The sequence below is a fragment of the Microtus pennsylvanicus genome, chromosome 2 (genome assembly GCF_037038515.1).
Source record: "Microtus pennsylvanicus isolate mMicPen1 chromosome 2, mMicPen1.hap1, whole genome shotgun sequence".
Classification (NCBI taxonomy): domain Eukaryota; kingdom Metazoa; phylum Chordata; class Mammalia; order Rodentia; family Cricetidae; genus Microtus; species Microtus pennsylvanicus.
Window position 1 is genome coordinate 132,503,669 of NC_134580.1, and position 27,092 is coordinate 132,530,760.

General features: G+C 42.4%; 1 protein-coding gene across 1 annotated transcript in view; it reads right to left on the reverse strand.

Moving 5' to 3' along the window:
• Nucleotides 1-535: 535 nt before the first annotated feature.
• The window catches only part of Mroh8 (maestro heat like repeat family member 8), an 85,428-nt gene continuing 58,871 nt past the window's right edge, over nt 536-27,092 (reverse strand). The window contains exons 13-25 of the mRNA XM_075962821.1: nt 26,598-26,758; nt 20,728-20,863; nt 18,672-18,862; nt 17,172-17,306; nt 16,638-16,752; nt 16,193-16,333; nt 14,550-14,714; nt 13,536-13,691; nt 10,638-10,760; nt 8,756-8,855; nt 7,873-7,938; nt 3,573-3,746; nt 536-1,245 (exon numbers count right to left, since the gene is read on the reverse strand). Of these exons, the coding sequence (XP_075818936.1) occupies nt 3,595-3,746; nt 7,873-7,938; nt 8,756-8,855; nt 10,638-10,760; nt 13,536-13,691; nt 14,550-14,714; nt 16,193-16,333; nt 16,638-16,752; nt 17,172-17,306; nt 18,672-18,862; nt 20,728-20,863; nt 26,598-26,758 (1,641 nt within the window). The 3' untranslated portion in view covers nt 536-1,245; nt 3,573-3,594. The remainder of the gene's footprint in view (nt 1,246-3,572; nt 3,747-7,872; nt 7,939-8,755; nt 8,856-10,637; nt 10,761-13,535; nt 13,692-14,549; nt 14,715-16,192; nt 16,334-16,637; nt 16,753-17,171; nt 17,307-18,671; nt 18,863-20,727; nt 20,864-26,597; nt 26,759-27,092) is intronic.

Here is a 27,092-nt window from a genome sequence, read left to right on the forward strand (position 1 = left end):
AATTAAAGCCTAGACCCTTTGTTTCATACATTTTTTAGAAAAATCAATAAAAACTACTAACCTGTTTCTAAGGATAGCTTTATATAAAAATAATGAAGTATCTGGATTTAACAGACTTATTAGTATTATCACTATTAGGCACTTATACAAGTTCCCAGGTTCTGAGGTAGTTCAGTAAGCAGTAGTCCCATGTCTCTCAGTATGTACTTCAATGAATTTTAACTAACAAATATAAATAAAATAAGCGTTTTTATGCTTGAGACCACCTGTTGGTGGCACTAGTCAAAAAATAAAATCTCCCTGGAGGGAAAAGAACTACAGTACAAAATCTGAGAAAGAAAGGGGTCATTCAGTCCTGTTCTGGTACTAGAGGTCTGAATTACATCCTCAGCTTAGCCTCTGGAATCACAGTGCCCTTGCTTTTGTGGATTTGAAAAGGGCACTACGCACAAACGTGGTGCACAGGCATACATGTAGACAAAATACCCATAGAAACAAAATAAAAATAATATTTTTTTAAATTTATTTATTTATTAAGAATTTCTGCCTCCTCACAATAATAATTTTAAAAAAAAAAAAAAAGAAAAGGGAATTCATTGACTCGTTCTGTAACAGAGTCTTGCTCTGCCTGGCCTGGAATTCATTATATAGATCAGGATAACCTTGAACTTGTGACAGTTCTCCCACCTCTGCCTCACAAGTGCTGGGATAGAGGCAGAAAATGCGAAGCCTGGCTTGTTCTCTCACTTTTTCAATGAAAATTTAGAAATGAGTATCTTTCCATCCCTACAGGTCTCTTTCCACCCTGGAATGGAAGAGTGCATGAACTCAAACCAAGCACTGAAAAAAAGTTTCAAGAAAACCACCAGTTTTTATAGAACTCCATTATCTTTATAATACAGGATGGATGGATGTTCTCTGTGAACAAAATGTACAGCATGCTATCTTTAGGAAATAAGAGGTCAGTCCTGGAATTTGATTAAACACTGGAGGCTCTGTGTCACTACAAACATACTTGGTTGCATGAGGGTTTTTTGGAGCACAAATTCAGCAACTGAGATGAACTATAAAGCAGATCTGTGTTTATTCCCATCTGTAAGAAAGAGCAGATGTCGACGAATACAGCAGACTAACCCAGGATGTGGGTGTAGGAGTCAGAATACTTGGATTATCCTGGCTTTGCCCTTTACTAGTTGTGTGACCCAGAGCAACTTAATTTCATATTTGTTTCCTCAGTTTCTCCATCTGCAAAACAAAGATAATAAAGTGAATAAAGAATTGAAAAGGAGCCGGGCAGTGGTGGCGCACGCCTTTAATCCCAGCACTAGGAAGGCAGGGGCAGGCGGATCTCTGAGAGTTCAAGGCCAGCCTGGTCTACAAGAGCTAGTTCTAGGACAGCCAAGGCTACACAGAGAAACTGTCTCAAAAAAAAAAAAAAACAAAAACAAACAAAGAAACAAAGAACAATTAGAATTCATACTACAGGAGTCAAGGAGAATATGAGGGGTGAATGTAATTTAAATGTATGTTTAGTTAGCATTCCTTATATGTAGTGATTTATATGTAATGATTTAGCGAGTCTTGACTCTGACTCAGAGTGAATGTCCAATGTGACACTGTGATGTAGGCGTAGGATACCTGTGGCCCACAGGCTATATATATGTTGAACATATCTGAATCCATCAGGCAACTAAGGTCTTCATTTTGAACCTCCTGGAGCTACACCTAGCAGATTGCCACATCCCACTCAATATGAACCATAGAGGAATTTGTTCCTAAAGACATCTCAGCAGAGGGATAGCAGGGAAAGTTGGGAAAGAAGGTGAATACAGATTCAGTCGCTCACTCGACAACACAAACAGTGCCGTTCACTGCTGGCTCTTCATCTGCCTTGTCACATTTCTTTTCTCTCCATATCACCCCAGGGAATTCAGCTCTGGCTTTCTGCTTAGGTTTCTCCACTAAACACAAGAGCCTGAAAGTTAATACCTCATTTTTAGTATGTCCTTAGGGATTTTCCACCCTTCTAGGTGAAGTTATTAAAGTATTTACTCAACATAAACTAATCTGTTTCTTTCTCTTTTTTAACGTGCATTGGTGTTTTGCCTGTATGTATGTCTGTTTGAGGGTATCAGAGCTTGGAGTTACAGACAGTTGTGAGCTGCCATGTTGGTGCTGGGAATTGAACCCTGGTCCTTTGGATGAGCAGTCAGTGCTCTTAACTCCTGAGTCATCTCTCCAGCCTAACTAAATATGTTTCTTAGAAAAACTCATCTTCTGAGAACATTTTCTTCATTTAAATTTAAAGTGGGCAGTAGGTAGTAAACAGATTCCACCTTAGGGCCACCAAGGGCCTGGCAGCAGTAGTTGGAGAAATTAGGAACATGGGGGGAAAGGAGTGGGGACTTTATATAGACTGGGATAGATTCAGCATTATAACCCTGTCAGAGTTTTGCTATTGTTCACAGGCATCAAAAGGAATTGGAAGAAGAAAGGCCTTATGTATGAAAATGTAAAAATAGACTGGTATTTCTTGTCCTTAATCAATTAGCCTTAACAACAAAGCCAACAATACTAACACCGCAACACTGATAGTTATTTGGAATTTTTCTTTTGTTTTTTCTGTTGTTACTTAGGAATTTACTATATAGACCAGGCTGGCCTGGAAATCTCAGTGATGTGCCTATCTTTGCCTCCTGAGAGCTGGGATTAAAGGTGGCTGCATAAATCTTGTTGGTTTTTTTTTTTCAAAGATTTATTTATTTATACAGTTTCCTGCCTGTAGGCCTGAAGAGGGCACCAGATCTCATTATAGGTGGTTGTGAGCCACCACGTGGTTGCTGGGAATTGAGCTCAGGACCTCTAGAAGAACAATCAGTGCTCTTAACCACTAAGTTCTCTCCAGCCCCCAAGTTGTTTTTTTTTTTTTTGATAGAATATAGCAGACTTGCATGAAGTAGAGACTAGTCTCAAACTCAAGAATGATCTTAAATACCTGATTCTCCTGCCTCAGTCTCCCAAGTGCTGGGGTTACACACATGACCTGTTTGTTTTTGTGCACCGAACCCAGGACCTCTCACCTGTTGAGCGTGCACACTCCTACTCTTCCATTGACTATCCCCCCAACAAGCCCACCCCGCCCTCTGTCTCTTTAAAGCAGTGAGCAGCACTTAAACTTGTGGATGTCTACATGACTCAAACTCATGACAGTTTTTACTATGTCTGCAAATTTAAACCAAGAACTTAACTCCCTGATATATTTTAACTATTTCGATGCTTTTTAAGCGGGGATAATGTTGGAGGTAACTAAGTGCACAGTAGCTTCATGCTAGGGTTGCCTAAGTCTGAAAGAAAAACGGAATACAGGCTGGGAAGATCAACTTAATGGGTAAACATATTTGCTACAGAGCCTAACAGCCTATGTTTGATCCCATTGTGGAGAGAAGGAACTCCCACAAGTTGTCCTCTGACCTCCACACATTCATAGATACATTTGAAATATGGTAACATTTGAAAAAAGAAAGAAAATGGAGTATGTCACTTCTATGGTTTCTAGAAGGATTCGCTCTTACCTGTGGTCATGTGTTTTACATTTTAAGTATGAAGACAGCTGAAGAGCTTCCTCAACCTGCAGACTATTTTATGGGCTTCTTCTGGCTGACTCCCTCCTCTCTGGATTCGGAACAGTGCCTGGGAGGCGATGATGCGCAAGGAGGGCTCAGGGTCTTGTAACAGTTCTCTCAGGTCTACATGGAAGAAAACAAGACTGGAGGGTTCTAGAAACGAATACGGTCTAGATATCAGGTAGCCAACAAACCACAGTAGCTGAGATAAAAAGGCAACTTTTCCTGAAGCTGTCTGAAAGTCTGTCCATTGGTGAATTGATTCCAATTTTGACCTGTAAAACCCACTGTTTTCTGAATTGCTAAGTATTTCGTTCTTTTGCAATAGCTATATTTTAAGTAGTCTGCCTAAAATAAAATTATCTGGCTTGCCAAGTTCTGTCTAATGTTAACCTCTTAACTTCCTGCCTTACTCTTAAAAGTTAACTCTTAAATCATTATTCCCTTGTAGTATTTTTCTTCTTTCTTTCCTTTCTTTATTTTTTTGAGACAGTTTCTCAGTAGCTTTGGAGCCTGTCCTGGAACTTGCTCTGTAGACCAAGTTGGCCTTGAACTCAGAGAGGCCCACTCGATTTGCCTCCTGACTAAAGGCTTGCACCACCATTGCCCAGCCTTTTTTTCCCCCTTAGAGACAGGGTCTTACTATGTACCTCTGGCTGTCCTAGAACCTACTATGTAGAATAGGCTGGCCTCAAACTCATAAAGATCTACCTACCTCTGCCTCTCAAGTGCCAGGATTAAAGGCATATGCCACTATGCCTAGCTAGTATTTTGCAATTTTTTTGTCTTAGTGTTTTGTTGTTGTTTGTTTGTTTGCTTTGCTTTTGAGGCAGGGTTTTTCTATGTACCCTTGGCTGTACTGGACATAGTTCTGTAGACCAGGCTGGCCTCAAACTCACAGAGATCGGCTTGCCTCTGCCTCACTAGTGCTGGGATTAAAGGCGTGTGCCACTTCCACCTGGCATATTTTTCAATTTTTTAAAAAAAATTTATTGACATTTATTGAGCTCTATATTTTTCTCTGCTCCCCTCCCTGCCTCTTCCCTCTCCCCTTCAACCCTCCCCCAAGGTCCCCATGCTCCCAATTTACTCAGGAGATCTTGTCTTTTTCTACTTTCTACTTCCTATGTAGATTAGATCTCGTAAGTCTCTTTTAGTGTCCTCATTGTTGTCTAAATTCTCTGGGATTGTGGTTTGTAGGCTGGCTTTTTTTGCTTTATGTTTAAAAACCACCTATGAGTGAGTACATGTGATAATTGTCTTTCTATGTTTGGGTTACCTCACTCAAAATAATATTTTCTAGCTCCATCCATTTTCTTGCAAAATTCAAGATGTCGTTACTTTTTTCTGCAGTGTAGTACTCCATTGTGTAAATGTACCGCATTTTCCTTATCCATTCTTCAGTTGAGGGATTTTTCAATTTTTTTTTTGGTTTTTTTTTCAAGACAGGGTTTCTCTGTAGCTTTTAGAGGTTGTCCTGGAACTAGCTCTTGTAGACCAGGCTGGCCTTGAACTCACAGAGATTCACCTACCTCTGCCTCCCAAGTGCTGGGATTAAAGGCATGCGCCACCACCACCCGGCGATTTTTCAATTTTTAATGGGTTGTTTTGTTTTGTTTTTGAGACAGGTTGCCTATATTGCCCAGGCTGAACTTGAATGGCCATTCTTCTGCCTAAGCCTACCATGTAGTTGAGATATCAGACACAAACTGACATGCCCAGTTTAAAGTTTTAGCTTTTATATTTTCCTATGACAAAAGAAGTACAAGTTTGCCGGGCGATGGTGGCGCACGCCTTTAATCCCAGCACTCGGGAGGCAGAGGCAGGCGGATCTCTGGGAGTTCGAGGCCAGCCTGGTCTATAGAGCTAGTTCCAGGACAGGCTCCAAAGCCACAGAGAAACCCTGTCTCGAAAAACCAAAAAAAAAAAAAAAAAAAAGAAGAAGAAGAAGTACAAGTTTGTTATATAGAACACTTAGATAAGACATGTAAGCATCAGAAGAACTCAAGTGGGTATGATTCTTTTTTGTTTGTTTGTTTGTTATTATTGTTGTTTTTTGAGACAGGGTTTCTCTGTAGCTTTGGAGCCTGTCCTGGAACTAGCTCTTCTAGACCAGGCTGGTCTTGAACTCACGGAGATCCTCCTGCCTCTGCCTCCCGAGTGCTGGGATTAAAGGCGTATGCCACCACTGCTCAAGTGGGTATGATTCTACAACCTATGGATAATTGCTTTTATTTAGAAAGTATGTCTTTTAATCCCAGCACTTGGGAGACAGCTCTGAGTTCGAGGCCTGGTTTACTGATCAAGTTCCAGGATAGCCAGAGCTACACAGAGAAACCTTGTCTAGAAACAAAGAGTGTGTCTTCATGATCTTTTTTTCTGTACACTGTTTTGCTTTAATACTGTTGTTCAAATGGAACATTGTGATCCAAAAACTTTTTTTGTTTTAAGACAGGGTCTTGGTATGACCTTGAACTCATGAGCCTCCTGCCTCTACCTCCTGAGTTTAGGGGTATTGCTTGTCTTATGAAATAATATCTCATTATTATCTGAGTTACTCTTTGTGGAAATATAACTTTTGTTCCCCAAGTGTTTTAGGTAAGAAATAAAAGTCAGTCATACAGTATCCTACTCCATACTATAATTTACATGGCTTTCTTTTCTTCTTCTTTTTCATTATGTAGCCCAGTCTGGCCTCAAACTCACACTCTTTCTCCCAGTCTCCCAAGTACTGGGATTACAGGTGTACACCACCAAGGTTGGCTGATTTCTGTTGCTGCTGTTGCTGTTTTAGAATGTCTTAATATCTATAAGAAATGGTAGAAGTTAGTGAGAAGTATGTGATGGATCAGGGGATAGAGAAATGGCTCTGTGGTTAAGAGTACTTGCTGCTACTGCAAAGGACTTGGATTCAGTTCCCAGCACCCACATGGTTTATAACCTTGTACAACTCCAATTCCAGGGCATCTTTATGCCCTCTTCTGAGAGCGGCAAGCACCAGGTATGCACATGACACACACACATATATTAAACACTCCTACACATAAACTAAATAGTAGGAAAATCAGCATTGTCTTCCTTATATAAGTTTTATTCCCTACCTGTTTCAATAATTACTGTGTTTTTAAAAGTAGCAAATTGGGTCCTGCAGGATGACTTAGTGGAAGCTGGGCAATGGTGGCACACACTTTTAATTACACCAATCAGGCAGTGGCAAGCAGATCTCTGTGAGTTTGAGGCTAGCCTGGTCTACAGAGTAAGTTCCAGGACAGCTAGGACTACACATAGAAACTCTATCTCAGAAAAAAAAAGAAGGAGGAGGAGGAGGAGGAGGAGGAAGAAGAAGAGAAGAGAAGAAAGAAAGAAAGAAAGAAAGAAAGGAAGGAAGGAAGGAAGGAAGGAAGGAAGGAAGGAAGGAAATGTAGTGTGTGGGTAAAGGCACTTGCCACCAAGCCTGACGAGCTGAGGTCTATCCCCATGACCTCATGGCTGAGGAAAAGAGTCACTCCTGCAATTTATCCTCTTACCTCCATACACGTACTATGTAAATAAAATTAAAAAAGCAAATTGTTTAGATTTTTAACTTGGTTATGAAAGTAGTGATTTTGGATTAAGGATGTGCATTTTCATTTCTTTACCTTTCCCAACTACCTTTCCCTCCAGTGCTAGGGATTGAACCCTAATGCCAAGCTACATCTGCACATATTACACAAACATCCTACCAGTAAGCTATGTCTCCTACACAACTATTCTTAAATGGGCGTGAGAGTTCTTTGAGCTCAGTCTGCAGAGCTCTACAGTTACAGAAAGTTTCACCCACTGACCGTTGTAAAAACAGTTCTGATGGTTGCCTTAGATGGCTATAAAGCATCCCCGTGCGAAGTCCTACACTCTATAGCACAGCTGCTTAGACAGTGGGGCAGTCTCCGAGGTTCATGTGAGACATTTCCATAATTTGTTAAGACAGATTTCTAGAAAGATAAGGTTTACTTTCTGACAAAATTTAGGATTCCCCCTTAGACAGTCAGTAAAGCTGTTTCCAGACAGATAGGATCATATCCTTCCTCAGGGGTCTTAGATTTAGATGAGACCAAAATTTAATTGAATTATAGTCACTTGTGCTTTTACTGCTGCATAAGCCAAGAGTTTTGGATGCCAGACTCAGCTGTGCTACAGAGGCTGCCCGTAGTCACAGAACCAGATACCTTCCAAAGCAGTGAACTCAACATCCAAGTATGTCATTACTTACCATTCTCTATCCAGTCAGTACCCTTCATCTTGAGCTCACTGGGATCCACATACTTTGATAAGATCCCTAAACACAAGATGGTAAATCTTATTTTTATTATTTAATAATCTAAGCAGATAGCAGAATTAGCTTTTTGTTAATAAGGCATATTCAAAACAAATAAACTCCAGCCAGGCATTCTGGCTCACACCTGTAATCCCAGCACTTGGGAAGCTCAAGCATGAGAACTGCCATGAGTTCAGGGTCAGAGTGCAGAGAATAAGAGACTATTGGGTGTCAGCCCTGAGACATCTGTCTCCCAGCCCTGGGCTCAGGTAACACTGTAGAAGAGGGGGCAGAAGGGATGCATGAGTGGAAGGAACAGGTGTGTTGTAGAATATCTTCTAGACATTTCACTCACGAGCTCATAGCAGCTGTCATGGCCTGCACAGGACTGGGCCCAGTGACGTTCTGGCACCAAGGACTTAGGAGTCCCCACATACCCTGAGGATTTCTAGGCAGTTACAAAGATTCCTGGGGAAAGGGGTTTGTATACCTCCCTGAGGACCTATGGGCAGGTAATGGTTGCTGGGAGGGGCAACGTGAAGGAAGAAACATTTTCCTCAGGGGTAGTCACTTGTAAGTTACCCAGGCTCCTGTAAATAACCCTTTACCCATGCTCCTATGGTAACCCTAAATAAATTCATTGAGTCACGAAAATACAAGACATGAAAGTAGGAGAGAGACTATTTGGGAAGAAGGGGATCAATGGGAATGGGTGAGGGAAAAGGGGGTTATGGGGTGAATATGATTGCAATACATTCTATTTAAAGAAAAGACAGGACACTGGACACAACATAGGAAGGGATAAGGTAGCTATACAAATGAAAGGGTTTTCTTTTACCTATAAACAAGACAGCTGTTCTTCTGATGGGAAGTTTGGGATCCCTGGAATACATTAGGGTTTGGTCTAGGATGTTTATTTTCCCCTTGCTTTTTTCTCCCTAAGTTGATGGGAAGAGTATATAACAAAGTAGCAGGTGAGTAGGCAGTTCCTGAATTGCTACAGTGACCGTCACAGTGACTGCTTTGCCATGATAGAAGCCCCAGTAGTTAACTCCTCAGAATACCCACTGCGCACACCTGCCCATGACACCTTTAAAGTCACCCTGGCTTCTTTGCACCTCTGTCTTCTCCCCTCTAAATGCCACCTTGAGCTTTAACTTCCCTACCGGCTCTTCCTGCCTAATCAACCCAGCTCTAAGTACTTGTAGGCGTCTCTTCCTGGCACATATTAGTTTCCACTTGGAGTTTCTATTTTAGTTTCTTTTTTTTTTATTTTTATTTTTTATTTTTGAGACAGGGTTTCTCTGTAGCTTTTTGGTTCCTGTCCTGGAACTAGCTTTTCTAGACCAGGCTGGCCTCGAACTCACAGAGAGCCGCCTGCCTCTGCCTCCCAAGTGCTGGGATTAAAGGCCTATTTTAGTTTCTTAAAAGTTCAATATGGGATCCAGGTGGTTCTACTACAATCAGTTTCTAGAAGACTGTGCATGGCCCTTCTAAAGCTACCCTGAATCATACAGGCTCTGCTGGGTTTGTAAAAAGAAGATGGCATCTGGGTCTCAGGGCTAGTGACATGCTGCCCTCTTCTTATTTTATGGGTTTTTTTTAAACTATTTTTTTTCATTTTACATACCAATCCCAGTTCCCACTTCCTCCCCTCCTCCCATTCCCTCTAGCTTCCCCCTTCCATTCCCCATCCACCCTTCAGAGAGGGTGAGGCACATTGCTTTGGGGAAGGTCCAAGGCCCTCATACTACATTTAGGCTGAGCAAGGTGCTGTCTCTTCTTATAAGGCCACATACTACAGCAGTCCGTTCTTAGGGACTAATGCTCTAATGCAAAATAAGACAATCCACTATATCAAGCAAAGGGCTAGAGACGTGAAGACAATGCATAATTATTTCAATTCATCTCATGTGAACATTTGTTGTTGTTACTTCAACAAAGTCTCATTATATAGGTCTGGCTACCCTGGAACAGCTTGGCTTGAACTTACAGAAGTCCATCTGCCTCCACATTCTGAGTGCCGGGATTAAGGTGTGCACCACCAAGCCTAGCCCAAGTAAAAATTGTTTACTATATACTATCAGTCTGACCTTATAGCTTCTGATGCAATTAGTGGGGCTCTCTAGTTTATCGGTCACTTTGTTATTACTATTATGAAACAAGGTCTTCCTCTATAGCTCAGCTTGCCCTCAAACTCACTCAGACAGCCTCCTGAGTGCACTATTACAGGTGTGTGCCCCCACGCCAGCCTTTTGCACATGTGAAGCAATGTGTCAGTAGTGAATTTGTTGGCTGGTGAAATGGCCCAGTGGGTAAAGTGCTTGCTGTGCAAGCCTGAGGACTCAAATTTGATCCCTGGAACCCAAATAACAAAAGCCAGGTGTGTAATTGCAGCATCCCTCCAGTGAGATGGGAGACGGAGAGGGAGACTCACAGCAGCAGGAATGAAAGCCCCTCCCTCACAGGTGGAAGGCAAGGACTGACTCCTGGAAGTTGTCCACTGACCTCCACTTGCACACTGTGGCACACTCAATGTGTGTGCACATACACATAAAAACGTGTGTTTGTGACTAATCAGAACTATAGAAAAGAGATCTACCTCTTGAACATGGAGCTTAACTACTGCTGTGAAGGGATAGCGTGGGAAATGTTTCCCGCATGTCATGTGTCTCCACTAAAAGCTAGCAGAGGAAACAGGGTCACTACTTCTCACATACAAAGAATTTGCAGACCCTTCTAACTTCATTCGGTTTGATGTATAAGGGATCTTTGCAGTACACTTCCCGGGGCAGCTTCCATTTCAGGAACTGGGCACATAGAGTCAGGACTCGTCTACTCTCCTGTGGGGGCAAGAATATAACAGGTCAGCATTTTCAGACAGTTTTTAACTGAGGTAAACTTTCTTTAGGAAAACTGACACCAAAGTCTAATGTAAAAAGCCAGTAATTTCAGAATTACTCTGAGTGAGGTGAGGAAAGGGAATGAACTGGTGGTATTTTGCTTTCCTCCTGAAGACCCTAAAGGATTCATAAGCCTGCAGGGTGCCAACAAGCATGTGGAAACCACTGGTCTCTGTAGAGTGAGAACTAGCAGATGTGGTACGCAGGTAAGATACACATTACGTAGCCCAGGCTCTAGACAGGATTCGTTGCGCAAGTGGGATTCTTCTCTAGCTGTCGTGCTCGGTCCACTCGATATTTGGGCCACAAATATCCTCTTAAGATGGTGCGTGTCTTTAATCACAACACTTAGGAGATAGGGCAAGTGGGCAGATCTCTGAGTTAGAGGCCAGCCTGGTCTACACAGCCAGTTCCAGGCCATCTAGGGTTACCCATGACATTTTGTCTCCAAACAAAAGCAACAACAAAAACCAAACCCTTTGAGGATTGATAAGAATTAGTTCAGCTTCTTTGTGTAGCTAGGCAGTATCTAACCCAAATACCCACGCTAGGGTTTTACGCCCTTCAGAAATTCTCACATGCATACACTAAAGTGCTGGTTGCAGAATTATAACCATGAAAACCAAACACTGTCTAAGTGTCTGGAATAGGAGAATGGGGTAAATTTTAGATTAAATGATGTAATTCCACATAACACTGAAAAGAAATCATCTACACGCTTATAATAAAATATCATAAATACAGTGCTAAGCAAATATGTTGAGAGGTTTATGGAGATACACAACATAAAGTTTAAAACATGAAAAATAAACTCAGTGTGGTGGTACACAACTATAATCTCAGCACTTGGAAGGCAAAGGCCAAGAGGACAGCAAGTTCAAGGCCAGGCTGGCCTACATGGTGAGACTGTCTTAAACACACACACACAATCACATTCACACAGATGAGCCAGACATTGATGGCACACACCTATAGTCCCAGCACTTAGGAAACAGGCAGAACAATCAGATCCATACAGAATCAAGCCTTGACTACAAAGTGAGTTTAAGATCAGCTTGAGCTACTACAGACCGTATCCCAAAACAAAAAACACAAAAGAGAGGTGAGGGAAAGGAAGGGAAGGAATTCCTTCCTTCAGAAATGACTAAAGTTTGGATGACAGGTCTTGGGGGCTTCAGCTGGGAACAGGTGCATGACTTACTTGTTACATTTCTTTGGTTCTGTCCTAACCCAGTCTAACACTCACCTCTTTGTTCAGACTCTTCTCTGAAGAACTTGACTTAGCTAGAAGTTATTCAAGTTTGCAGGAAAGTAAACTCAGAGCCTTGGTGGCTCTAGGCCTTTTCTGATTGCCAAAAGATGGCAGATTGGGGGGAGGTAACAATGTACCACCTGCATGTGAGCCCCAAAGATATGCTTCCCCATCAGCTGGTTGACAACGTCTGAGCTATACGTACAGACATCTGAAGTGTTTCTAATCTAAGGCTACAGAGCTATAGACCTTTTCACACAAGGTATGAGGGCCCACATAGATATTACTTCCTGTTTCTAAGCTTTTCTTCTCTCCCCTCCCCCAAGACAGGGTCTCAGTATGTAGCCCTGGCTGTCCTGGAACTTGGTCAATAGACCAGGCTGGCCTCAAACTCACAGAGATCTTCCTGCCTCGGCTCCCAAGTACTGGAACTAAAGGTGTCCACCACCACCTCTGACTTTCATTTCTGTATGGGGAAACACAAAGACAGAGCTCCAGATGCTTTCTGAATCCTTGTGGTCTAAACTTTCCTCTCTGGAATGACAGAACCGGTGATCATAGTTAGCATGATGGACTGAGTAAGCTTATACTGTGTGTGTGTGTTACTGTACTGAAGGTTGAATCCAGGATCTCACACGGGATAGGCAAGCACTCTACCACTTAGCTACATTTCCAGCCCTTTCACTCCACTTTTATTTAAAAATTTTAATTACATCTATCATCTATCTATCTATCTATCTATCTATCTATCTATCTATCTATCTATCTATCTATCTATCTACCTGTCTCCCTGTCTCCCTGTCTCCATGTGTGTTTGTAGGAATCAGTTCCTCTCTTTCCAGTCGGGCTTGGCAGCAAGTACCTTTACCTACTGAGCCATCTTGTCAGTCTTACTCTTTTAGGTTATCCACACTGGCCTTGAACTTGAAAGCCTCCAGCCTCGGGCCTCCCAAGTAGCTGCGATTACAAATATACGCCATTATACCCAGTCTGAACAGACACAATTAATGCTAGGTGGCTTAAATGAAAAACCACAATTCTTACAGCAAAACCCTTGGAAGGCTTAGGAGAAATAAAGTCTCCAGTTGGTCCAGAAAGGTTACTCTCTAACTTAACTCCAACACATTCCATGTCTCCAGACCATGGGGTAGTCATTGAAAGAAAAGAACACGTTTGTCATTAACACAGAGTTTGTTGAGTTGAGCATTATATTTCGTGCTCTGTGCTAGGCTACAAGGTGATAATACACAGTTTCTCCCCCACAAATACCTTATTTTGCTACACAAAAATTAAGAGTTTGATTTCCCGTAATTTGCTGAGGAAAATGACTGAAATGTAGTTTTGTGCCAGAGGACGTAAGGAATAAGAATGTGACTGCAGTCTGTGTCCTCGAGGAGATAAACACTATTTGCAGAGTTAGATCTGAACTCAGTTATTCACGGCTGAAAAGAGACCGGCATTACCTTAGCTATTTCATCATTGTCATCCTGAGAAAACAGCAGTAGTGGGACCAAGCTTTCCAGGACGTGGTTCTCCACACACTTCTTATCTGTGCATTTCACAGCCTTTACGGAGGCTCCAAAGAGAGTCATGGAGAAGCGATGGACGCCATGCCTCACCTAAGAATGGAGGATTCACAAGGAAACAGCTCACTGAACATGCTCATACTAGTTTATAGGAACTGTGGGGAGTCTGGCACATCAGTCTCAACATGGAGCTATCTAGCTGCATGGAAATATCAACTATACAGGGAGATAGCAAGACCTGTGGTTGATACTCTTGTTTCTGAACTGTACAAGCAACAAATAGGTAGTTCCACCTGCTGCTGAAAATGCTTGTATTCAATCCTGGTATTAATCACTCACACACTTTTTTGCTAAAATTCAAAACCCTAACGAGCATATACTAAGGATGCAGGTCAATGTGCTTTATGTGTTTCTTTTAAAAAAATCTATGTGATTTGGGACAAGAATATAAGTACAGTCCATCATTTTGACCCATTTCTTTCTCTTTTTCTCTTGTGACCCATTTCTTACTATTCCTCAGCCTACACAACTTTTCCCCCACCCACAGAGCAAGGTAAAGCTTTGGTAAATCTGTATGTCTCAAATTTTAGGCTGTTTTGTTTTGAAACAGGGTTTCTCTGTGTAGCCCTGGTCATCCTGCACCAGGCTGGCCTTGAACTCTGAGATTTGCCTGCTTCTGCCTCCCGAGTACGGGTATTAAAGGCATGTGCCAACACCACCCTGCTGTATCTCGAGATTTTTTTAAGTTTGAAAAACTAATAACATCAGTCCAAAAAGAGGGACATCACAGATTATCTGGAAGGGTCTTGAATAAGAAGATCTAAAGGGCCTCTATAAATGAGAAAAATTCCATTATGAGGGTAAAATAAAATGACCTTATTATAGTCTCAAAATCTACCAGCTGGTAGGTGCCCACCCACTAGGGAAGAATCTTTTCTCTCATTGTCTTACATCACCAAATAAGGAGAACAGGATCTTCATCATGGAAGCCAAGGTGGTAGAGTCTAGTGTCTTGACAAGCTGCATGAGTATCTGGATGGCCAACAAAACGATCCTCTCATCGGACTCGTGTAAGCTATCTAAGATGCACGGTACCACACTTTTGATGTCTTCTCTCTGTGTGTCCAAAAGCAGCCATGACCTCTTCTCCCATAGCACATTATCTCATTCTAAATGGAAGGATCCCACACTGACTTAAGTAACCCGGTGCTTGTGGTAGTTTTCTGGTAACTCTGATGGTAGAGAGGGCATAAGAACTATCTCCTTACTATTAGCATGCCTGGTATATAGAGGTGAAGGAGCTGCTGTGAATTGCTTCATAAACAGAGGGGTCCAGGTGGGGAAGGGCCAGGGGTATACCCTCAGCTTTACTTTAAAGAAAAGCTTTTCCAACACAGGAAAAAGTGGAATGGCCAGCTCAGGCCACAGTGAGCTTTCCAGCATGGAAGTTATTCAAACATAGGCTCGAAAAACTACTTGGTAGGATCAGCAGGGTTTGACTGGGGATCCTTAAAATCCCTCCCCATTCTAAACTCCTACAAGGAAGCAATCTCAGGATTTTAAAACATGTGTTTTAAAAAATATATATTCTTCCCAAGGGAGTCAACAAAGTCTAGCACATTGCTTTGAGGCAGGACCAGAGGAGTGGATGGGAGGTAGGATGGGGGTGAGATGAGGAAGGTGGAGGAAGTGGGAAGAGAGCAGGGAGTAGGAACAGGGATTGGTATGTAAAATGAGAAAAGATAATTTTTTAGATAAATAAATTATATATATGTATGTATATATATACACACACACACATACAATGCAGTAAACAAATGATCATGCATCCAATTAGCCAGAGTTAGCATATACTAGTATTTGTCATTTTTGTTCCATATATGTATGTATTTTTATATAAAATAAATACATCTCAGATGGCAAAATTAAAGCTTCAGGGTTACTTCTGACTGAGGCATAGTTCTATTTCTTTCTTTTTTTGTTTTTTGTTTGTTTGTTTTTGTTTTTTTGAGACAGGGTTTCTTTGTGTAGACTTGGCTGCCCTAGAACTAGTTCTCTAGACCAGGCCTAGTCTCCAACTCACAGAGATCCTCCTGCCTCTACTTCCCGAGTGCTTTGATTAAAGTCATATGCCACCACAGCCCAGCTGAAGCATAGTTTTATAATGAGACATGCAGAAGACTTTCATTAGGAATGACAGTGATCTTTGTCTTGATGAGAAATATCCTGGAGTATCCAAGTACTCCACAAGACAGTATGGTGTAAGGCATCAAGCAGGCAGTTGAATATTTTCTACTGTGTTGTAACAATAAGTGCACCTCCCCCACAAAATGCAAATTTTGAAGTATTATATTTGTGACTTGGAATTTTAATGTTATTTAATTTTAATAGTTTCCACATAACTTCTAGGTATAAAATTAGAACGCTATAGATGGATGTACAGTGAGAAAGGTCTTCCCCCATTCATTCCTGCCCCAGCACTTCCAGTTCCTCCTTTCTGAGTTTCTTGGGTATCTTTGGGGTTGTTCTATTTCTGTTTCTATTTATTATTATGTATCTATTATCTATTTATCAATGGTCAAAGGTCCTTTTACCATCTCTCGGTGTCTGACAATGTTGCGTAGTCCTCTCAGCGCAATTATCTTGAAGAGCTTATTCTCATCATACAGCCAGGTTTTCAGGCGGACAGTGGAGTATAACCTGGGCAATCTCCTGGCCACTGGACTCCTTAGGAGCTGAAAGAAATGACCTTGGAGCTCTTTTTCCTTGACGGGAGCTATCTTCCCACCAACTTCAATGTATACATCATTTTCCTTTGAAATCACCAGCTGCTGCACGCAGTACAGAGTGACGCTGGGAGCAGGAACACAGGAATGCTGACAATGGTGAGAGAGAGGATTTCCAAAGGCTCGAATCTAAAGAGAGCATCTGTGGCATACACAGAATGGACCCCAGCCTGTCCCTGAGTTGAATACAGTTTAGGAAAGAGGCTCTACTGCTTTCTGGGCTTCCTGAATCTAGTACCTACAGGACTCTTACCTCCACAAAAAAGCCCGCAGATGTGAGCTTGTGTTTATCATTCCCTCGGTTAATCAAAGGGACCAACAAGTACATGGTCTTACACGCAAAGAGGTGGCTTCTTTCCAGCAAGGCACTGTAAAAGAGACCAACAGAGAACTCAGACATGCCCACCCAGACGGCATTTCCCAGGGTCAGCCCTCCAAAGCTTTTAGCCCTGCTTTAGGTATTCAGGAAGCTTGCCAGGGCCAAGACTTTTAAAATTTTGTCCTGGTTAATTTATAGATACTATAGCTAGGCCTGATGGTGCACACCTTTAATCTCAACACTTGGGAGGCAGAGGAAGGAGAACTGCTGTGAGTCTGAGGCCAGCCTGATCTAGAGAGAAGAAGAGTTCCAGGCCAGGGACACAGTGAGACTCTGCTTCAAAAAAATTTACTGCTATTGTATATTCGGTTACTGTTTTAGTTACTGTGGTTTTTTTTTTTTTAAGGAGAAAACACAACAATTCTGCTTTCTGGAGAGAATGAATACATTAGAATAGGGAAATCTTACTTGGCAAGCAGGAATACTCCCTGAAGATGGCATTCTCCCCTCAGAAGGGTCCATCCATCATTCTTTTCCATGATGCTGAATTCCTGCCAGCACAATGTTCTGAGGAGGAGAGTCTTTGTAGCTTGTATGGCGAAGCTAAGTTGAGCAAAAACAAGCATGGATGGAGAGAATAGGCCTGCTAGTCACTGGGATGAGCCAGTGGCTGTACTGTAATCTATCCCTTTCTAGAGTTCTTAAAGATGCTTCATGCTCTAATATCCGGAAAGACCTTCCATATACATTCTCAGCATAAAGAAATTTAACTTGATTTTCTTTCTCAAGGAGTTTGGCAGGAGATCTATGATTCAGAACTGATTTGGGATGCTAAATGGATATCCATTGCATTAAAAAAAGATTAATTTTCTGAGTATGAGTTAGCCTGCATTTCTGTGCACCACGTGCAGTGCCCATGGAGGTCAGAAGAGAGGGTGTTTGATCCTCTAGAACTGGAGTTACAGTTATAAGCTGTCATGTGGGAATGAACCTGGATCCTCTACAAGACCAGCAAGTGCCCTTATCCTCTAAACCATCTCTCCAGCCTAATCCATTGATTTAAAAAAATTTTGAGGTAAAATTTAAGGCTAGGTATTTGGCTCAGTTGGTAGAACATCTGATTAGCATGCTCTAAGCTCTGGTTTGATCACCATCACTTCAGAAACCAGACATAGTGGGACATGCCTGAACCTCCAGCATTTAGGAGCTAGGAATCAGTAGTTCAAGGTCAACCTAAACTACAAAGTGAGTTTGAGGCTGACTTGCAGGACACGAGACTGAGATTCAAAAAGAGAAAGGAAAAAGATCCAATTTACACTTCCCCATAAAATTTACCAGCGCATCTTACAAAGTACTTCTTGAGAAGCTCTTCCAGACACAGCTTCAAGAGCATGGTAGAGCTGGAAAGGTTCCCGGAGATAACCCGCTCCAATCTCCTCAGTTACAGAAGAGGAAACCAAGGCACAGAACCGTGCATTGGTCCAGGGCGGCAGCTCATTAAACAGATTCATGAGAACTACACATGGGACAAACTGACACTTAGCCTGGCCCTAAAATCCCATGGGATGGTATTTCCTCCCTAAAGATCTGTGTGTCAGCAGCGCTAGAAATGTCTACCAAGACCTTACTGAGGAACTGAAAAACCTCTCCAAGCAATATCCCAGAAATAAGGAATTGTTTTACTGGATCAATCCAGTTTGGGAGGCTGGTTTACTGGTTTTTCTCTACTTGCTCTGTCAAGGAAGGGACAGCACAATATCACATATTATCTGCCAGGCACCTAGATAGTGAAACACTGGTACCAAAAAAACTAAAAGCAGCAAATAAAAGCCAGAGGGATCCTCAGCATTTTACTGTAAGGATTGTGGACCAGTGTTCACGCACGGTTAGGACCACATCTATCCTTGTATCTACTCCAGTGCCCAGAACTCTAAGTGTTCAGATCAATGAAATCACAATGAGCAATACCACAAAGGTGTGACCTCCGTTGGTATTTCCTGTCCTGCGTACAGGCCACTTGGGATGCTGACATCAGACATGGTGAGGCCGACACTGTGGTGAATCTGGATGAGCAGAGTCATCAAAAGCTGAGGAAAGAGTCGAAATGCAGCTTCTCGCAGCTTGTTTCCCATAAGCACCTCATAAAGGGCATCTGTTGCCTGTGGTAGAAAAGGCACGGGGAAGAACTGAGAGCCTGTTGGTTCTACCGCTCTGTGTCATGACTAGTCCACAGACAGAACGGCAATGGTGATTGTATGAAAGGGAGAACAGGAGTAAAGGGACCATTGGAAGTGAGCTGGGGCATGCTCAGAGTGGAGTACATACTTACCAAGTGGTAGACCCTTGCTTCAATCCCTAGCACCACACACATATTATACCTAGTCACGCATATACATACACACACAGAGAGGGGGGAGTATGTGTGTGTGTGTCCAGTGAGCAGACCTGACATCCAAAAATAATAACTGGAAGCTATTAGTACACTTTATTAGATACAACTAAAAACAATAAAACAAAACCACAATATAATCTGTCATATTAGATAACAAATAACAATTCAGAAAAATATCTATTTTTGTGTTAACGTGTAAATAAAATGCTCTCATCCTTCAGTAAGACAAATGTAAAGTCCTGCTGCTCGAGGTGCGCCCACTGCAATGCTGCATCATGGGGAGCTGGTTGAAAATGAGAGTGTGGAGTCCCTCCCATACCACCTATATCACAATCTGCTTTGTGTGACTGAAATATACATGTATTTGCCCTAACCTCTAAAACTACACTAACATAACATTTTAGATTTTTTTTGAGACAGGGTTTCTCTGTGTAACAGTCCTGGCTGTCCTGGAACTCACTCTGTAGACCAGGCTGGCCTCGAATTTATAGAGATCCGCCTGCCTCTGCCTCCTGAGTGCTGGGATTAAAGGCGTGCAACATCACAGCCCACTTACATTTTTTAATTTTTAAAAAGCACACATTCATAAGAAAAGATAATAAAAGACAATAGCAAATTAGAAATACTGAAAGAAATTTGGAAGCTTAAAATACTATGATAGTAGCTTGGACTAGACAAAGAGGAACCTAAAAGTAGGAGGGGTGGGGATGAGGAGAGAAGCAGAGCCTCCAGAAGGCCAGGTGGGAAAGGAATCCCAGCACTTTGGGGAGCCAAAGTAGGCTCAAAGTCATCCTTCATTATATCACTAGTTCAAGGTCAGCCTGGACCTACCTGAGATGCTGTCTCAAAAACTAAAAGCATATGTACCAATAGGAAGCAGTCTCTGCATGGCCAAGGCCAGAGCTCTGCAGCAGCCCTCTGTACTGTCTGGATAGTCTGGCAGTGAGCATAAGGCTGCTTTAAAAGTGCTGTTTTCAAAGGAAAACTGGGTGGGAAAACATCAAATACACATGCACAGGTATTTCTAGAAATTTCATTAGGGAGATGAAACAAATTATGAGCTAAGAATGGTTTTCTTTCTCTATTTCTTCCTTCCTTTCTTTTTTGTCTGTAAAAGCGTTAGGTTTTGTTCTTTTTCCTTTTGAAAAAATTGTTGCCTAGACTCTTGAGCTCAAATGATGGTCCTACCTCAGCCTTCTGAGTAGCTGGGATGACAGGCACACAACATTGTCTTGGGTTTAGTTTTTTTTTTTTAAATCCAAAGATTGTGTGGCAAAGACTTAAGTCCTAAAATATATATTGCTTACAAGACCCGAAACATTCTTTAGATAGAAAGCTTTCTAAACCTTAATTAAAGGGCTTTCTACCTTATATATTATTATATTTGTAAACTTTTTTCACAAGTTTGGGTTACTTTAGGTAGTTTTTAAGGCCAGAAGTAGGAATGGTTACACTGTTTCACACTGTCACACCCTCCAGCTCTCTCCAGGTCAGAGTCAATGAAAGATTTCATGGATTTATAGATGAGTACTAGAAACAAACTAAAAAGAGAACAAAAAGATGGCCCTCTGGATGAGGGAGTCCTCCTCGGGGAGCATTCTGAGCTGACATAGGGGCAGAGCAATGGCTTACAGCAACAGCCACATAGGCCATCTTCTCGTGGGTGGTCACATCATGGCATTTCTGCAGCTTTCTCATGAGCCTCCAGAGGACCCAGGTCGTTTTAGACAGTTCTATGTTCAGAGTTCTCCACAATTCAGCCAGGTGCCTAGAAATCCCAGAATAGCAAGCATCATGAGAAGGGCTTATCCCAGGCCTCCCAGAATGGCAACTTTCTTAGAGTCATTTTGGAATTCAGTCTTCCTGTGAGAGGCGTTCCTCTGCTCGGTTCTTCAGGTATCAATACATACTGCCTGACAGTGTAGCAGTAGCTGAGCTTTCACTGCCTGCCTTGACCTACAGCCATTCCTAAACTAGTCTAAAGCATATCAGAACCTCTGCTTTTGTATCACACAATGTGGTGGTCTGAAAGAAAATGGCCCCCACAGGGAGTGGCTCTATTAGGAGTTGTGGCCCTGTTGGAGGAAGTATATCACTGTGGGGGTGGGCTTTGTGGCCTCTTTTCTCGTTTCACTTAATGTGACATCAGTCAATTTCCTGTTGATTACAAGATGTAGGCAGCACCACCATGTCTGCCTGCACTCTGCCATTCTCCCCTTCATGATCATGATGGACTGAACCTCTGAAACTGAAAATGAGCCACCATCAATTAAATGTTTTCTTTATAAGAGTTGCCGTGGTCATGGTGTCTCTTCACAGCAATAAAATCTTAATTAAGACACACAGTCATACAAAAGCCAGGCGGTGGTGGCGCACATCTTTAATCTCAGCACTTGGGAGGCAGAGGCAGACGGATCTCTTGTGAGTTCAAGGCCAGCCTATGCTACAGATAGTTCCAGGACAGGCTCCAAAGCTACACAGAGAAATCTTGTCTCAAAAAACCAAACCAAAACAAAAGACCCACAGTCACACGCTAGCTACTTCTTACCATTCACCTTTGCCAAATGAACCACAGACTGATTACCTTAGAGGTCCACACCATTTTCTGAAGTCAGAGGCCTTTTCCCCAGCTCTCTCTTTTCTATCACCTCCCCTCAAGAGAAGATCCAGCGGCATCTCTTTTGCTAAGTTTCCTGATGCTTCTCAGCAGAGTTCCTATAACATTTACATTTCTTCTTGAGACAGGTTTCCTCAGTATCCCACACTGGTCAGTGCTCTGTGCATGCTCCTCTGAAGGAAGGGATCATATCTGGAGGCCTCAGAGCTTGGCACAATGCCAGGTCCACAGGACACATTCAAAGACATATTATCCCATGTAGTCTATGGTCCTCGTGTGTGAAGAGAAGGTCAACACCTAAAAATTAACCTCTGATCCTACTTATAGCTTAAAATAATATGTAGCAGTTTCTCAAAAATACTATAAATTTGACATTACAGCTAAGGCCAGCCTAAGAAAAATATTAAATTTTATTATCAAAACAAAACTCCCGTCTTCCCAAATCACTCTGAACACTGAGACTCTCAGACACGATCCCAACAATCATTGTCTGCCTTAGTAATGCTGCCTTTTTGTTGTTCTTATTTCTAGACAGCTTTCGCTCTGTAGCTAAGACTGTCCTGAAAGGAACTAGGTAGACTAGACTGGCCTCCAACTTTTGGTAATCCTCCTGACTCAGCCTCCTGAGTGCTGGGACTACAGGTATGAGCCATCACACCAGCCTCTAATTTAGTAATTCAAATCTGAGAATAAAAAAAGCAAGAGGATCCCAAGCAAGCCTGAAGAGAAGGAGGCTTGAAAGGCACATGGTACTCTGTAAAAGGTTCACGGCAGAGAGCGGAATCAGGTGACGGGGTGAACAAGCGCCAGGAAGGATGTTAGCCATTCCTTGGTTTGCTGTGATTCTGAGGCAATGCCTGAGAGACTCTAACTGGAATGCTCAATTTGCTGCGCACTCTAAGTGTGCTTGGGATTGGAAAGCACACAGTCATTGACTCTCAGATTTTGGTAGAAAGCAAATCATCTACAGAGTTTGTTTAAACGCTGTGTTGATAACATGGTGCAGCAGGCGAAAGCACCGCAGCCAAGCATGACCACCAAAGTTTGAACTCCAGGACCCACATAGCAGATGAAGAATAACTCCCACACACTGTAGTCTAACCTCCACTACAGCCATAACTAGTTTCCACCCACCTGAGCACACACACTCACACACACAATAATAAGACGTGTGTGTGTGTGTGTGTGTGTGTGTGTGAGAGAGAGAGAGAGAGAGAGAGAGAGAGAGAGAGAGAGAGAGAGAGAGAGCATGTGTGGTAGTACAACCTTTAATCCCAGTGCTGAGGAGATAGAGGCAGGTGGATTTCTGAGAGTTAAAGGCTAGCCTGACCTACATAGTAAGATTTGGAACAACCAATGCTTTAAAATGAGACCCTGTCTTATAAAACTAAAATAAATAAATGAAATAAAAATATACAAGAAGTTCAGGAGATGTGAGGCAGAAAGCCCAAGAAATCAAGGCAGCTTTTCAATGGTTCTCAACCTGTGGGTCACAACTCTTTGGGGATTTGACCATTTCACAGGTGTTGCCTAAGACCATAGGAAAACACAGATATTTACATTATGAGTCATAGCAGTAGCAAAATTAAAGTTATGAAGTATCAATGAAAATAATTTTATGTTTGGGGGGTTACCACAACATGAGGAATTATATTCAAGAGCATTAGGAAGGTTAAGAATCACTACTTTTGGAGATGGGACCCAGCTGGCAGAAAGTAGGTCACAAGCCGGATGGTGATATTGTTTGCCTTTAATTCCAGCACTCAGGAGGCGGAGGCAGGCAGATCTCTGGGAGTTCAAGGCCAGCCTGGTCCACAAATAGAGTTCCAGGACAGTGAATGCTACACAGAGAAACCCTGTCTCAAAAAGAACAAAAAAAGAAAAGGAAAACAAAGAAAGTAGGTCACTAGTGGAAGGGCTCTGAAGTTATGTCCACCCTGACTCTGGCCTTGCTCTGTTTCCTGGTTCTCCACAGTGTGAACAACTGCTCCACTTACCTTTCTTGTTACCACACACTGAGCCACTCTGCCGTGTGTTTTAACAAAGCGATAAGAAATGCTATGAATAAAGCTACCAACTTTGCAACCAGTATGCCAGTCCACCAAAGGGAAGAGATGGAAGGAGCTCTAAGAAAACAAAGGACGCACCTCGAGAGACTTTCAAGCACTTCAGGCCTATGATTCCTTATGCATGTTTGAGCACCATCTCTGCCACTTCCAACTAGAATCTTGACTAACCTATAGGTGAGGGCTTGGAAGAGACCTGGCTTCATGGGAGGATCTGATGCATTAGTTCTCACAATGCTTACTTACTGTTCTAGAAGACTGGAGGAGGCATCCCTTGAAACACATACTATCTCCCTTGTGAACAGAAAGAAACAGCCTGACTGCTCTTGTGACGTGCCGGGACAGAATTCCAGATAAGTCAGGACACTGTCACACATATGCTCTGAGATGTCTTTTCCTGGACCCTTGGTAATGAGTTGAGTTTCCCAAAGCATGTCACCTACCACACAGCCTGGCGGCAGTGCAAAGCAATTCCTCTCAGTAGATGATGCGATCAACCTGGCCTCTCAAGCCCCAATCCCAGCTTAGCCCGCGTGCCTTCTGCCTTACTGCTCCTCTTCCCATTTGCGGGGCCTGTCCAGAGATGCTTCTGCTTTTCAGTCCCTCTCTTCTCTGCCTCTGAGGACACGTGGGCCTTACCTTTTCTTGCGTGCCTGCCCTGCCTTCTATAGCACTGCACAACCTGTAACCCATCTGCACCAGAGACACAGGCAAAAGGTGCATCTCAAGTCATTCGCATCTTCAATGACATTTTTTTTCCTTTTCTTTTCCCTCCCTCCCTCCCTCCCTCCCTCCCTCCCTCCCTCCCTCCCTCCCTCCCTCCCTCCTTTCTTTCTTTCTTTCTTTCTTTCTTTCTTTCTTTCTTTCTTTCTTGGATAGGGTCTTACTATGTAGCCCAGGCTGGCCTGGAACCTGCTATGTAGGTCAGCTGGTCTGGTCTTGAACTCACAGAGATCTGCCTGTGACGGTACCATGAAGTTCTTAAGTGGCTCCTGCTGAGGTATAAAGTCCACTATCTTACCCAATATATCGCTGTTTTCTGACTTTTGATCATTTAAAACCTGTTTTAGTGTGGTATACCTGTGCCGCTATCAAGACAACGCAATATTAGAACTTTAGTTCATCTATACAGAAAGGGCCTTTAATCTGAGCACTTCCCACTGCTCACCTGTCCAGTATTCCTGAGAGACATTTCATATAAAACTTTAGTACATTTAAGCCATGGGACGGATCAATGACTTAAGAGCAATTGATTAGAGAAATATACAAAAGAATCTTTAAAAGTCCATATTACCTTCCATGTTAATGTATTTATTTTCTCCAGATGGGCAAGAGTCCTACCATTTGACCTAGTGGTAGAAGGTCTGGTTCAGCATGAAGAACCCAGCACTACACCAAGACATCTGACCTAGTGGTAGAAGGTCTGGTTCAGCATGAAGAACCCAGCACTACACCAAGACATCTGACCTAGTGGTAGAAGGTCTGGTTCAGCGTGGAGAACCCAGTACTACATCAAGACATTTGACCTAGTGGTAGAGGGTCTGGTTCAGCGTGGAGAACCCAGTACTACATCAAGACATCTGACCTAGTGGTAGAGGGTCTGGTTCAGCGTGGAGAACCCAGTACTACATCAAGACATCTGACCTAGTGGTAGAGGGTCTGGTTCAGCGTGGAGAACCCAGTACTACATCAAGACATCTGACCTAGTGGTAGAGGGTCTGGTTCAGCATGAAGAACCCAGCACTACATTAAGACATTAGTGAGGGTCATACAAAGGAGCAGTTTTCAAACAGGTTAGAGCAGAAAACGATTTTTTTTAAATAAAGCAGTTGCTCTGAATCACAATATAGGAATCAGATTTTCAAAGGGAATGCTGCTCCAGATTAAGGGGTTGGGGGGTCTCTCCTCAAGTGTCACTGACTTCCCCATATGTACCTCCTAGACTCTAAGACTTAGAGCTACCACTGTGAAAAAACTCAGCTAAAACAAACAAACAAACAAACAAACCAAAAAACCCAATTCTTCTCTGTAGGACCTTATTCTTCCCTATGTATATACTTAGATTTTCTCTTATATGGTACATGTATTTATTTGGGGCAAAGCCATTCTTAAATGCATTATGCAAGTGAGATGCTAACATTATGGATTTCGCCCCTAAATAACTTTAGTACCTGTCTATCTGTATCTATTTATTTAGACAGGGTCTTACTATATAGGCCACACTGGCCTTGAACTCTCCATCCTCCTGTCTCAGCCTCCCAAGTTCTGGGATTACCAGCATGCTTTAATGTCTATCCTCTCGCCACTAGGTTGTCCTTCTGCATAAACAGTATCACTTTACACATAGGCAAATCATATTAACTCAAGAATCTAATAGAGCCAGGTGTGGTGGCACATGCCTATAAACCTAGCACTTGTATGCGTTTTAGATCGGCCTTGTCTACATAATAAACTCCAGGCTAGCCAGGTCTACACAGTAAAACACTATCTCAACCCTCACCACCTTCTAAAAAATCTGGTACAAATGCACTTTTCAATTACAGCTTTTGTTTTGATCCAAGATCCAGTTAAGGTCTTATACTGTCCTGGGTCGTACTGCTTCGTTGCTCTATCACCAATTGGTTTCTTTCTCTCTCTTTTTTTTTCGTTGTTTTAACTTTTTTGAAGAATCTAGTCCATTTGTCTTTTAGAACATATTTCTTAGGAACCAATCTGTATCTTACCTTCTCTACAGGAGTCTCATTAGGAACCACATTTCACCGTACTCAGAGATGGTTGTGGACCCAATTTAACACAGAAGCTGCACAAGGTTCTATTACCTGTCATATGGCACTGGATGACATAAGAGATGGCTGAGCACTGTATCTGTATACTTGGGTCTGGAGAGAAACAAACTCACAGTATTTACGATATTTTGCCGGACACTAGGCAAGGTGATTACTGATAGCCGGGCACAGATAACACCTATTATTTCTGGTACCTGAAGAGGAAAAAGACATCACTAAGACCTTGATCCTGTAGGACAGTTGAGAGTCTTTATAGCCATTCTAAGAGGTCCTGGAGAGATAGAAGACAAAATATTTTTGATTTTGTAAAGCTTAGGATGCTAAGGGTTTGATTCACTGCTAAAGCACTGCCCTAGAATATATGAGGGAGGACTGGGATTTGATCCTCAGCACTGCGGAAATAATAATACAACTTTCCAATCATCTTCTAGCGGTGGTAGCTCACACCTTTAATTCTAGCTAGCACTTGGGAAGCATAGGCAGGTGAATCTCTGTGAGTTTGAGGCCAGCCTGGTCTACACAGTGAAT